The sequence below is a fragment of the Trichoplusia ni genome, chromosome 3, assembly GCF_003590095.1.
Source record: "Trichoplusia ni isolate ovarian cell line Hi5 chromosome 3, tn1, whole genome shotgun sequence".
NCBI lineage: Eukaryota > Metazoa > Arthropoda > Insecta > Lepidoptera > Noctuidae > Trichoplusia > Trichoplusia ni.
Window position 1 is genome coordinate 14,007,332 of NC_039480.1, and position 13,001 is coordinate 14,020,332.

Sequence of the window (13,001 nt, forward strand, 5' to 3'; positions counted from 1 at the left end):
TTTGCTCCAATGCATCGCTCTGTGGCGACAATGCCGTTCAAAGCCGGGGTTCACTTTTCAACTTGAGATTTAGGTGAGTATTGACAGTATATATGAATTGATCGGTTTTGTATGTTCATATGTTGATTGATAGTATAATGTAAATTGTTTTTTTTAATGTTGTTTGCATTTTAGTAACCAATATTAAAGTTACAGCTTCTGTGTTTGAGAAAGCAAGTAAATTCTCTTTTTGCGGGCCAAACTGAATTGCTGTTTAATCGGGATATAAGAATACGGCAACAGAATATGCGACAGTGACTGCGCATATCCTTATGCACTATAATATGTCGTGCACATGTCATGATGACTATCAAATATAAATGCTTAAGTAGGTAAGTAGTAGTAAGTAATAGTTGATGAAGCTCCGAAGCTAGAAAAATAAAGTTAGACCATATATAACATAATATAAACATATGTTTTCTCATAAGAATTTTCTATCAGCTGACCATGAGACGCTATATGAAAAACAAATTACAATGTATGTGCTCGGGGTTAATCTTAATTATTCCAACAACTTCTTTGTATCGAATCTATTCCTTTGAGTCCAAAATTGTATTCGAAATTGGAAAAATTCAATAATTCCATGCCTTCGGCGGATAGGGCTGGTGCCTGCTACAAAAGGTTTTGCTAAACGCTACTCATTCTATTACAACGAGATTACGAAGCAAAATTGAAAATTAAACAGGCTTATTCTAATTTATGTATTCTGAATAAAAAAATTACTGTATAATCCTTTTTTTATCAGCTACTTCACATTGTGTTACCTGCGTCATAATTATTACACAATTGCATTGCCTTTTCCTCAAGGTTTGGTTTTTGCTTAGTTCATAGCTCTAAAAAGAGGTTATAATATATCTAACGAGTACAAACTTATTAGAATAATATAAAGGGACTGATCTACTATAAAACAATGAATACTACAGGTATTTTTAATGTAAACATTGTTTCTGGCCTTGATAATAAACAAGAGATAAGAAGCAAGAAAATCGGTCGATTCTCCAAAAAAACGTTACCAATAATCGGGTGATAAAATAGCCAATCTATTACTTCCGTTAAGAAAGTAGTTTATTTATATTAACCGAAAGTGTATTTTAAAATATGGCGAAGGTTTATTTAAACAGTATGTTGTATAACGCCATTGAATAGTTGTGGAAAATCAACAGCGAACAATGGCGGCTGTTGCAGCGCGCTGGAAGCAATTCTTCAGGCGTCAGTTTTCGCTCTTTGTGACAAAGGCAGTCAGGCGACGGCCATTTTGTGAAGGGTCCGCGTTGGCTGTATGTACAATTCCCACGACTATGTTTGTGAAAAAAAAACTATGCGTTTGACTTGTTCTGCAATTAAAATTTAAAAATAATTTACTATTGATGTAATTTTTTTGTTTTTCAAAACTTTAAATCTATTCTTCTTCAAATAAAAGCGATTCCAATTTCGATAAACTACACTAAAGTATGTCACAATTATAATTTTGAAAATTCATTTCATTTGTAATCCAATTAATTCACTGAAGTTTCAACGTAAACGCAAAAAAACGACAGTCCCTTAGGTCGTTATTATAGTAGCCGTAGGTGAGTAAGCAAAGAAAAAAATCCTTTAAAACCAAATTGAAGACCTAAAGACAATAATTTTTCTTACTTTTCAATGCATTTTAGAACTATCCTAAATACCCTTAATACACATATAAGAACAGTGTTTCCGGACTATTTCCCCAGACTCCCGCGCTTCGTGCCGCGGTCGGCGGCGGTCCTAATGGCCTCTATTCAAAACACAAGTGACACTCGGGAGCGACGCGTATTGTTGCTCCCCTACTCCCGAGTAGACACCCCCCCCCCTTCTTCTGAGCCCCAGCTCACACGCACTAAGTATGAGCTCTTTAGAAGTAAACGCGCAAATGCAAACAATGTCGATTTTTGTGCAATGTGTAAGATTAATAACTGATGGTGGAAGGTTATAATGATGTGTGGTCAGGAGAATGGGAAAGGGCTGGCGTGAAAAATAGTAAATACCTGGTTTCTATTCGGTAGATATTTGAGAATATTCCACCCTTTGTCGCGAATGTGACGACTAAAGTCCTTCAATCTTAAAACGTTAAATATACCTAGATGATAGGTAAGTAAGTTTAAAATTCTACCTCTATCTGTACTCAATCTGGTTGTTAATTTATGCATTTACGAGACTACACGAGATAAATTGAAAAATTGTTGTCACAGAATTGTGAAAGTAGAGAGAGAGAATAAGAAAGAAAGAGTATACAAGAAATAAGTATGACGACTGATAAAGCAAGTACAACCAAAACACATAAATATCTCAAACTCTCCGTCGTAATCTCTCACACGTTCGCTATGGAACATTTTGTACAGTCGATATCAAAATTCTTAAAGAAAACGAATTTTCAGAACCTAGCTAGCTTCAAATAATTCAGTTTTTACAAGCCTCTACATAAAATCTTCCTAAACAACAGACAGAACACGTTTGTTCTAAATTTTAAATCATAAACAAAAGATCATGCATCACGAACTCTTGTTATTGACTGTACTGATAATAATGTATTCAGTACGTAGATACAAATTGAAACAATTGAATTCGTTCGTGCCAGAAATATTACGTGGAATTGGCAAGTTCGCGGGAGCACTCGAACTATACGCTGAGACGGCGGGAAAATTATGAATTTGGAATCAAGATGAGTTCATCTCGTATGTGTATCTACCTCTGTATAATTTAGAAACCACACGAGCCAAGAATTTTATCTTCAAGAATAGGAGTCCTTAGGTATCATTTAAAAGGTTAAATAACGCCTTATAACCTACATTCATCAGTTACCAGACTTACTTTTGTAAAGAACAAAACTTCTTCCGAAATAATTGGTAACTGCTGAGTTGCTTATTAAGCGGACTAGCTCGCTTACAACTTGTTTATAAACTTATTTTTCAGGTTTTAAATTTATCTAAAGTTAAGATAGAAGTAAAAAGTATAAATGTAAAAAATATTATTTTAAATTATTGTATTTAAAGTTTTTATTTAGTAAAGAATCCTAGGTTTATACGTATTCTTGTAACATATTTTAATTTCTTTTTTGGAAAGGTAAATAATTTACCAGTTGACTGACTTTCTGATAGCCAATTGCGAGCTATTCATACAGAACGTAAGTCAACATAATTTGTAAGGAAATGCCTTTCCTCAATGAGTTTGCCAATCGTTCAGAAAGATCCCTAATTGACCATAACCACTCAAGGAGTTTCGGCTTTCATGTCACGACTGTGGGCCAGAAATGTACCAACCCTTAGAGGTACTTAATTACCTAATACTCCAAAAAAAGAACGGGACGGATTCTGTACAAATAATCTTAAGATAAACAAATCGGTAGCAAATAAATTTTTGGGCACCAATCCTCAAATGTATGACCGTAACAGCCGTTCCTTAACCTCGATCTTTATTTTAAGTATTTGTTGGCAGTAGAAATACATTATCTGTAAAATTTCAACTGTCTGGCTATGACGGTTCATCACCTACAGCTTGGTGATGGACAGACAGATGGACGAACGGAGCCTCAGTAATATTGTTACGTTTTTACCCTTTAGGTATAACGTCCATTAAATGATAAAATATATGTGGTTCAAAGTAAAACAGAATTAGAACCCAGGTGCCAATCGTCGCGACTTAACGAAATCAGCTATAAATAAACAAAGTCGTAAACAAGTCACAATCGTCACTTCAAAGATCACTTAACAATGAAATTGGAGAGAATAATACGTCTAAGTACCTTCGTGAAAACTAACAACCTCAAATACAGAACATTATTGTGTCTCGAAAAAGATTGCCCTCGTTTCGTTCCAAACAATTTCTTTAATACAATGCCTACTTATTTTTGTAATACTACTTCAAAAAACCGCAGAAATTTTGAATATTTTTCATCCGACACTCGACGAAACCCTCGTGGGAACATAAAAGAGAGGGCAGCCTCTTTTTACTCGAGTTTGCGAGAACCTTTAGACTTCATAGCTATACATTTCCAAGTCTGCTCCTAGATAAAGGGGCAGCTATATTATTACCTGCTCTAATATTAAGTGCGCCCTTTCCAGTTACTTACATTTTTTCTTTTAATTAATTAGAGTGCGAGAGGATCTTTGTCGATATTAATATTATCGATTCTGATAATTTTAATCCCCTTTCCATTTTATTTAAATTACATTAAAGGGTTTGCTTTAACGGCTTGGCTTTCATATTCCTTCTCCTTTCATTAGAAAGTTGCACAGTTTTATAAATTATATAAGAGTGCACTACATCTCTTTGAAACAAGAAGTGTTTTTCAATTAATTATTTCCCTTTATAAAAAAGAATGAGAACCCGCAAATTATTATTTTTATTGTACGACCATTGAGGATGCAAATGTATTGAATTTCAATGCCCAAATATAGGCAAAATGAGAATTTAGTGCACTCGTCCGTGTGCAGAATACTATAGCGAGCCGTAAGCTACGGTTTTAATTATCGCCGACTCTGAACGGCCCAATATCGATTGTGTGCGCAGCAATAAACATTATCAACTTTTGACATCAGACAACTAATTTGAAATTCAATATTATTTCGTATGCCAAGAACTCTCGATGAGTCCCGCACCGTCTTTTTTCACAAAGAACCATTGCCAATTCTCCTCTATTTCACGAAGTTACTTTCAGTTAGAGAAAGGAGTGTTCGCGCGGTGCATTTTTACGAGCTCCAATGGATTGCTCCGAAAAATCGTTCGTGTTTCGCGCAAACTTCAGTAATAAAAGCGACGGTCCACTTGCATCCAGAAAGGAAGTGGGGGAAATGGGGGATGGGAAAGTGAAAAATAAAAAGTGCCATAACCGGGGAGTGTTCGACCGCAGCACGCAGACGAGCCAGAATTTAAATTAACCACTTCATATTCCGGTCTGTATGCGATGAAATATTTATACGGGCGCACGGCGGCTCACACATCACCTCGCCATATTAAAATAACAAGGCAATGTCTGAAAACGGCCGTAACTTTTTTAGCACGTTAGATTGATATTGTTTTGGTCGTGATAAGGAGGTAATAATTTATCCGATTAAATATGAACGAGTACTCACGCCGCAGGGAAACATCTCTCCGTACGTGATAAAAGATCAGCCAGAATCCAGACCTTTAGTGAATATACTAAATCCTTCTTTACTTCTTCGTAATATTTTATAATATCTATATTGTAGCAAAATACTATCACTGGAAATAATCAAGGATTGGAAAACAAAACCATGTCGCTATCGTTCACATCTGTATTTAGTGCATCAAGATAATAGGTACTCAAGATTTTGAGTCAAGCACTAAATGAAGTTGAGGCTAGTATGTACACCTACTTAACTCATAAGCATGTACTACACAGCATTATTGATTAAATAACGGTTTTCTCACGTGTATTTATTCGTATTGCCCCACTAGTTTCGGACTCAACCGGAGTCCTTAATCATGAGCTTAAGAATTTAATTCTCGTAATTCTTTCTAGAGTCGTCTAAGAAAATGATGCGGTAAACACTTTACACTTACAAGATTCAGCGAAAATGGTGATCTAGTGCGAGTGATCCTAAAAAAAATCTATGAATAACCCGAGAAAAAAACCAAGTAAACTGGAAGTAAAATTTCCTAAAGTTGTTCGTCATTTATTTTAAACGCTGAACAATGATTTCGTACAATGTCGCTAATTGCAATGATATAGCAAAACAATAAACAGCAAAGCGTTATCGTTTAAACAAATATTATGAAACTACCATAATGTCCGTGAACTACATAAATGTAGGTGCTCTACAATTTATTAAACATACGATTTATTAACAAGATAACGGTACAAAGCTAAATCTAACACAGATTTTTTGCTGCGCTATTTGAACATTTTCGGGTTTAACACCACCACTGTCTATCAGACTGTCGGTACATTTGTCACTAAGCTGTATCTCTTGATAGCTGGATAGTTGAAATTTTCACAGATGATGTATTTCCGTTGCTCCTATAGCAACAATTACTAAAATGTAGTTATTATCAAAAAAAATGTTGGATGACAAATAAATTTGTGGGAAAATTATTAATAATCCAATCAATCAAAATTATTAACTTGTTATTTTTTAGCCTTTTTGTACGGAACCCGCAGTGTACTGCCTTACTGGAACTTGACCAGTTTGACCTTGGTAAAAATCCTTCCCCGATTTTTCTAAAATCCTCCTTGCAAGAAGATTTGGCATTGAAATCCAGCACCCTTCACTTTTAGTCAATAAGGTATTATAGAATAACTTTTAAAACGGTTTGTCAAGTTTCATCGACCTTTAAATCCTTTCCCTGACCCGGTAATCTGATCTGAAATCTGACATTGCAACCGATATTTCAACCACAAAACAAAGAAATCGTTCTATTCAGGTCATCAAAATATACATTTGCATATACTGTGTTAATTAGTCATGTAGAGTCCTGATCTAGTTCTAAGTCCTCTGCATCTCCACTACGTTACGTCAAGGAATCGTTGTTTTTTATGATTTAGGAGGCAAACGAGCATATGGATTGCCTGATATTAAACGATAACCGCCGCCCATGGAAACCTGCAACAACAGAGGAATCGCAAGTGCCTTAAAAGAAAAGTAGTCCAACAATATCGGTGTTAGCTTTTTAAAACGCTTGGAAATGTAATTGTATTTCGTCGCTAGTGATCTGAAATGTGTTTTGGTCATTTGTCAACTTATCCCCCCTTTTATATTAAACAGCTACTAAAGACTGCATTTGAATACAAATACTTTTATTAAAGTAGTTGACTGGTATATTTTTGCACCTATGAATAAATTCCTTTTAAACGAAAGGGCGTTCTAACCTTACAAAATCCTTAATAAATAGTTCACACAAAACGTAGGTGTGTTTTTTCTATGACTAATATAATATTTTCCGCTGATGCACGTAAGTACACTTTTGCATCAAAATGATTCAAAATATAATAGGATTGAAAATAAATTAGCACTCTTAAATCTATTTATGGGAATACCCAGTGTAGGGAAATGACATCTAGTAGTCTCAGACTGTTTACATGAGCCACGGTGTCAATTAGCATGTTTGGACGACGTTTAATATATAGACGCCGAACAATTTTCAAGTCAGTCGTAAAAGGGCAGCAATAAAATGGAGAACTATGTAAGTGGATTTTGTTTAAAGAGACTGTCAATACATTTAAATAACAGTGATTTAATAGTGAAGACAGTGTAAATAGAATAAAGTGTGCTATGCTTTAATTGAGAACATATTTCATAATTTCTTTAATTACATTATACCTATTACTATGTATGTATGCTTAAAGTTCCAAATGGAAATTACGACGCAATATTTTATCATCAATCATTTTTTCACTTAATGTAATGCCGTGTTTTATTATATTAAAATTAAGTAATTTAATAAATGAATCTGATCCATTTAAATTACGATCGATCTTCGCCGCCGTGCCGCAATAATGGAATCAACAATTCAACATTCATCACTCATTTTACTATATTTGTTTCCAGAATTACCTATTTACTATCTTCGTGGTATCCCTAATAGGAATACAGGAAATTTATGGCACAAAGGTTGAACAAACAGTGCAAACCTTGGACGAAAAATCGAATCCATTAGCGAATCTAATACTAAACGAAAATGGAATTGGAGATGTCAGCGGCAAGGGAGACCAGACAAAGGGCACTTCATCGAGAGTGAAACGACAATTCTATTATGATCCATATTATTATTATCGCAGACCAGGCAAGTTTCTCAACGTTTCGATAAAATTATCTATTAGCTAATGGTCAATTACATAATGAAATTATAATGTTATTGGGCATAATTGAGTGGCTTATAGGAAGATATAATACGAAATGCTCTACCTACAAAATAGTTAATGCATGTTATTAATTGAATTACCATCAGATTGTCCGGCTTTGTACTTAATGAATTGTTTTAACTAATTAAAAATTAAATGTAAAGAGCCTTCATTAAATCATAAATGTTTGCTTAAAATTCTATAAACAGCATTTATTTCATTAATTATTTTTTTTCTTCAATTCGTAACGCGATTAAAATGCATCCAAAGTGCAACGACAGCCAATATTCTTGAGTCGCCCATATAAAAAAAACGCAATGTACGCGAAACGATTACGCTGATGCCGAGAAAAATAATAACGTTTCTTTTATATTTCAGTACCAGTCCCAGTGCCTATTGTGGTTGGTGGTTTGGGAATAGGCGGGTTTGGCTTCGGTAGAGGCTTTGGAGGAAGAGGCTTTGGGTTCGGCGGTCGCGGGTTTGGTGGGCGAGGGTTCGGCGGACGTGGCTTCGGCGGAAGAGGTTTCGGCGGAAGGGGTTTCGGCGGAAGAGGCTTCGGAGGAAGAGGTTTTGGTGGCAGAGGATTCGGCGGTTTTGGTGGAAGGAGAGGGTAAATAAAGCTCACAGATGAATTTGAATTTTCGTTTGAATTTTAAAGACTGCACTGACACCAAGAAGTTTATTTTAAGCAGAAAGAAGAAGGAATAATAGTAGAATAATATTGTACTGATAGATTAGTTATGTAATATTTGTGATTGATTTTGTACATTTAATTTAAATAAAACATTATTTGAATATTGATTGAGCTTTTGTTTTAAAGCTAAAAACCAAACGCATTTAACATACTTTCCCAAAATAATTTAAGTATGACATAATTTATTTAAAATAGATACATATTCAAAAAGATGAAATACTTTAGTATTTTAAATAATCGAAAATAATTCAAAATAAAGACTGTTCTGTTGAACGAGTTGTTTTAGTCACCAAGCCAAAACCCACTGTTATTGATCATGACGTGATCCACGAATGTTTGATGCGACTCGTCAAGCATTCGGGTGTCTGTGTGTATGGGTCTAGAATGGTTGTTAAACACCCTGTGACACAATAATTTAATTATTTAGTAAGTCTTTCCAAAAAAAAAAAAACTCAATGTATATTATATCAGCCGCAAAGTTATCTGTGGTCATTTGTAAATGACAGTGACAGTAACGACATCAACAAAAAACATATGTCAAAATGTCAGTCAGTAGTACGTTGTTGCTGTGTAGCAACAGTAGGCGATGCTAGGTCGCGAGCCGCAAGGTTCAGTGCTTTATAACTTAATTAATATTCGTTCGCACTCGGCTAAATCAAGGTGCCATAGTTGACTTACAAATAATTGTGTAATCTTGTACTCTAACAGCATCAAATTGAAAGCAAATGATTTGATGTTTTGGACATTAAATTAAAATGGATGGTACTTACGACGAGATCATCTCCGATAACCCATTCTTCGTCGAATTAAAGACCGAATACGCAAGTTTATTTCAACACTGTATCACACAGTCTTGGGTAATATGTGTGCCGCGGATCGGAAGTTTGAGTACACGAGTGTTCGCAGTCGAAGACTTTTGTGCCCATTTACTAGTGCCCAGTGACGAGTTACCGGAGACACATTACAGTACACTCACTGAGAAGCAAGTCACAGTCTCCAATAAAGTGATCACTCTCGAAGTTACCAAAGGCTTACCCCTACAAAGTCATATACTGTTTGAAGAGACATTTTACACAGAAGACTTCATCAAATACAAAGTGTGGTGCATAGAAACTCCTCTTGAACCTACTGCCAATTTTAGTGATAACACAATATCCAAAGAATACCTCACTTCCATCAATGACTGCATTGATTTACTCTGGACACAAGCAGCGGGCCGTCAAGTGCTAGATCAAATTGAACACAGTGTAAAAGTGTTCTTAAAGAAAAACACAGCATTACCTGTGGCAGTTGGACCTCTTAGAGACACAGTAAGTGAATTATACACACAATGCTTACAGATAGCTCTGCAAAACAGAAGACTAAGGGACAAGTCAAAGTCCTGCAAACAAGTTTTGGAGAACATCAAGCTAGCTGTCGAGTGTTACATGCAACACCTAGTGTTTGAAGCATTGTTCAAGCCGATCTGCACCTGCTGCGCCTATGAAGACTCACATCTTAACAAAAAGATCAGAAACATGTGTGACATACAACTCAGAGACTTAGATATAAAGAAGGAACTATACCATGCTGTACCTAAAGCTAAGCAGATTCTGGCTAAGATAGATACATGCAACACAGTACTAGAAAAGGTGCTGTGTTTGAAACAAGCCTTAAACGCTATCAACAAGAAGGATGACAGCAACAATGTTGTTCTACTAACAGCTGATGACTTGTTACCAGTATTTGTGTTCCTGGTCATCAAGTCTGGCCTTCCAAACTGGTACAGTCAACTTATGTACATGAAGGAGTTCCGCTTCAGTGGAGTGGGTAAAGGGGATGGTGATGAGAGTGCCTTCCTTATAACAACTTTAGAAGCTGTCATAGAACACATTCAGTCTGGGGCTCTAGCTGGCCCTCCAGACCCTGAGTCATACTACTATGAAAGCAACCTGACAGAAGAAAACCTTAATGGAAAAGAAAGGAGGAACAGTTTAACTGAGTCCATTTCAACAAGTGACACTAATAGCAAAGAGGAAACATTGGAATACATATTTGAACTCATCAAAGCAAATCACTGTGAACAAGTGCAGGCAATATTGATGAGAAACCAGAAACACATTCAAACTATGCAACAGAATGAAGATAACATCCTTAAAATTACTTTTGAGAACAACCTTACGGATGACGATGATGATGATAGTGACACAGAAATATATCACAAACTCTGTCATCCATTATGTAACTGTAAAAAATGTTGCTGCAAGCTATCCAAAAACCTATTGAAGACATCCCCTACTGTAACATCAAGAGACAGCCATGGACTAACAGCATTGCATGTTGCATGCATTCATGGTAAAGCTACCATAGTTGAATATCTGACTGAAATGGGTGCGGAGGTTAATGCAACAGACCTCAATGAGTGCACTCCACTTCACTATGCAGCATCTAGAGGTCACCAGAATGCTTTACTGTTGCTATTACATTCTGGAGCAAATATAAATCAAGCCAACATTGACCAGAACACCCCACTACACATGGCTGTCAATAATGGCCATCTCAATTGTGTCAAGGCACTTATATACTTTGCTGAGCACAGCCGGAGGAAGATTAGAATAAATTGTGTGAATGAGAGTGGCAATACGCCTCTTCATCTAGCCTCTAAGTGGGGCTATGAAGGCATAGCTAAATTACTCATAGAAAATGGAGCTGAACCATCTCTGCAGAATCGAAGTAATAAAACAGCTTTTGATTATGCACATAATTTAAAGATTTTACAAGTCCTCAAATCTTGTACGCCTAATTTGTATGAGTACATTCATATAACTAGTTCTAACGTAAAGACATTGAACTGTAAAACTGATAATCCTGCTTCACTTCATCTGCAGAAAATGAGTATGAAATTAAATGACACTAATAACCAAGTGTCAAAAGCTGTAGAAAACTTAAAATTAATTGATAGAATTTTAAAAGCTATATCTTATGGTGATGTGAAACTTGCCTGTTTTTATATGAATATAAATTACTCTGCCTATCTAGAGATTAAGGATAAACCTGAGGCTTTAAAACTATCAGCCACTAGCCAATGCCACCCTCTGTGCGAATGTCAGGTTTGTAAAAAAACAAAACAATGTTCATCAGACTTTGACATTAATTTTTCAGACACACATGGTTTCACCGCCTTGCACTATTCGGCTCGATATGGTTTAGACGAAATGTGTAAGATTCTGATACTCAATAAAGCCAATATAAACTGTGTTAATAAAAAGGGTCAGACTCCACTTCATTTAGCAGCTTTGAATAACAAAACTTATGTAATTCGGTTACTTTTAGAAAGCGGCGCGAATATAAATGCGATCGATTTGGCAGGAAACACGCCATTACATGACGTCAGTGCTATGGGTAACATAGGTGCAGCTAAAATACTTATGAATTACAACCCTGATCTAACAATGCTCAATGGAGCGGATAAAACTGCTCTGACCCTTGCTAAAGAAAAAGTTCACTTAACCATCATAGATTTAATTGATAAATATACGAATAGATTGGAATAAATGTATTGATAAGGATCTGTATAGATAAGAGCTATTTTCGAATATAAATGTTCTTAGAACATTTAGAATGTAAGGACACAATATGTATTTTTGTAGCTTTAACTTTTTAGTATGGATATTGATCGCGTTTGATAACATTCCACAATGTGTTTTATTTGTAATAGATTATTCTTTTATCGATATTATTTTCTGATAGATTTGTAACAATCGTACAACTCATACATATTTTATATACTAAAATGTACAAGCTTTTAGCATTTAGATTTCTCGGCCATATTCAACTGTGTATAAATACTTTTTAAGTGGGTATTGTCTGAAGGTCACTAAACCTGCTGTGTTCGTAATATTTTGCCATTTGCACAAATACGGTCTCAACTTAAATGTCTGTGCCATTATGTACTCTACTTAACCCACAGTAACACAGGATACTTCTAAGACTGATATTAACAATAGTATTTTTAAGTTTTACTAAAAATCATTGTTACTTTATTTTTAAGTTTTGACTGACAATAATACATAGCGAAGCCTTTATTTTTCTGTCAACCTGTAGAAATAAAAGAGCATCTCACAATAAAATTGTATATTTTTTTATTTGATAGTTAGATATTCACTATATAAATATACAAATAATTTGAGCATCGGTTAGTTTCAATCGATACAAACTGGATCAATTTTGAACTCATATACATATCAAAATTTAACTTTTATCAATATCACTTGGTAAATTGTTTAGCTACGTATAAAATGCCAATCTCTATGTTACATATCACCTACTTCGATCAATATTAATTTCACTTATAAAATAACTTACAGTTTGTCGCGGTTTACGCCTATTAGTTGGCTAATTATTCTAGATTAAGTACCTACCTAGCTAATTATTTACAATTTACAGGAACATCAATAACACAAATTAATA

General features: G+C 35.1%; 2 protein-coding genes across 2 annotated transcripts; both read left to right on the top strand.

Annotated features, from left to right (window-relative positions):
• Positions 1–6,893: 6,893 nt before the first annotated feature.
• On the top strand, positions 6,894–8,659 carry LOC113492024 (H/ACA ribonucleoprotein complex subunit GAR1-like). The gene is made up of 3 exons (XM_026869299.1): positions 6,894–7,200; positions 7,566–7,800; positions 8,237–8,659. Exons 1-3 carry the CDS (start codon positions 7,189–7,191, stop codon positions 8,470–8,472), a joined length of 483 nt encoding a protein of 160 aa, XP_026725100.1. The 5' UTR covers positions 6,894–7,188; the 3' UTR covers positions 8,473–8,659.
• Positions 8,660–8,767: 108 nt separating this feature from the next.
• LOC113492023 (ankyrin repeat domain-containing protein 27-like) lies at positions 8,768–12,661 on the top strand. The gene has a single exon (XM_026869298.1). It carries the CDS (start codon positions 9,308–9,310, stop codon positions 12,083–12,085), a length of 2,778 nt encoding a protein of 925 aa, XP_026725099.1. The 5' UTR covers positions 8,768–9,307; the 3' UTR covers positions 12,086–12,661.
• The last annotated feature ends 340 nt before the right edge of the window (positions 12,662–13,001 follow it).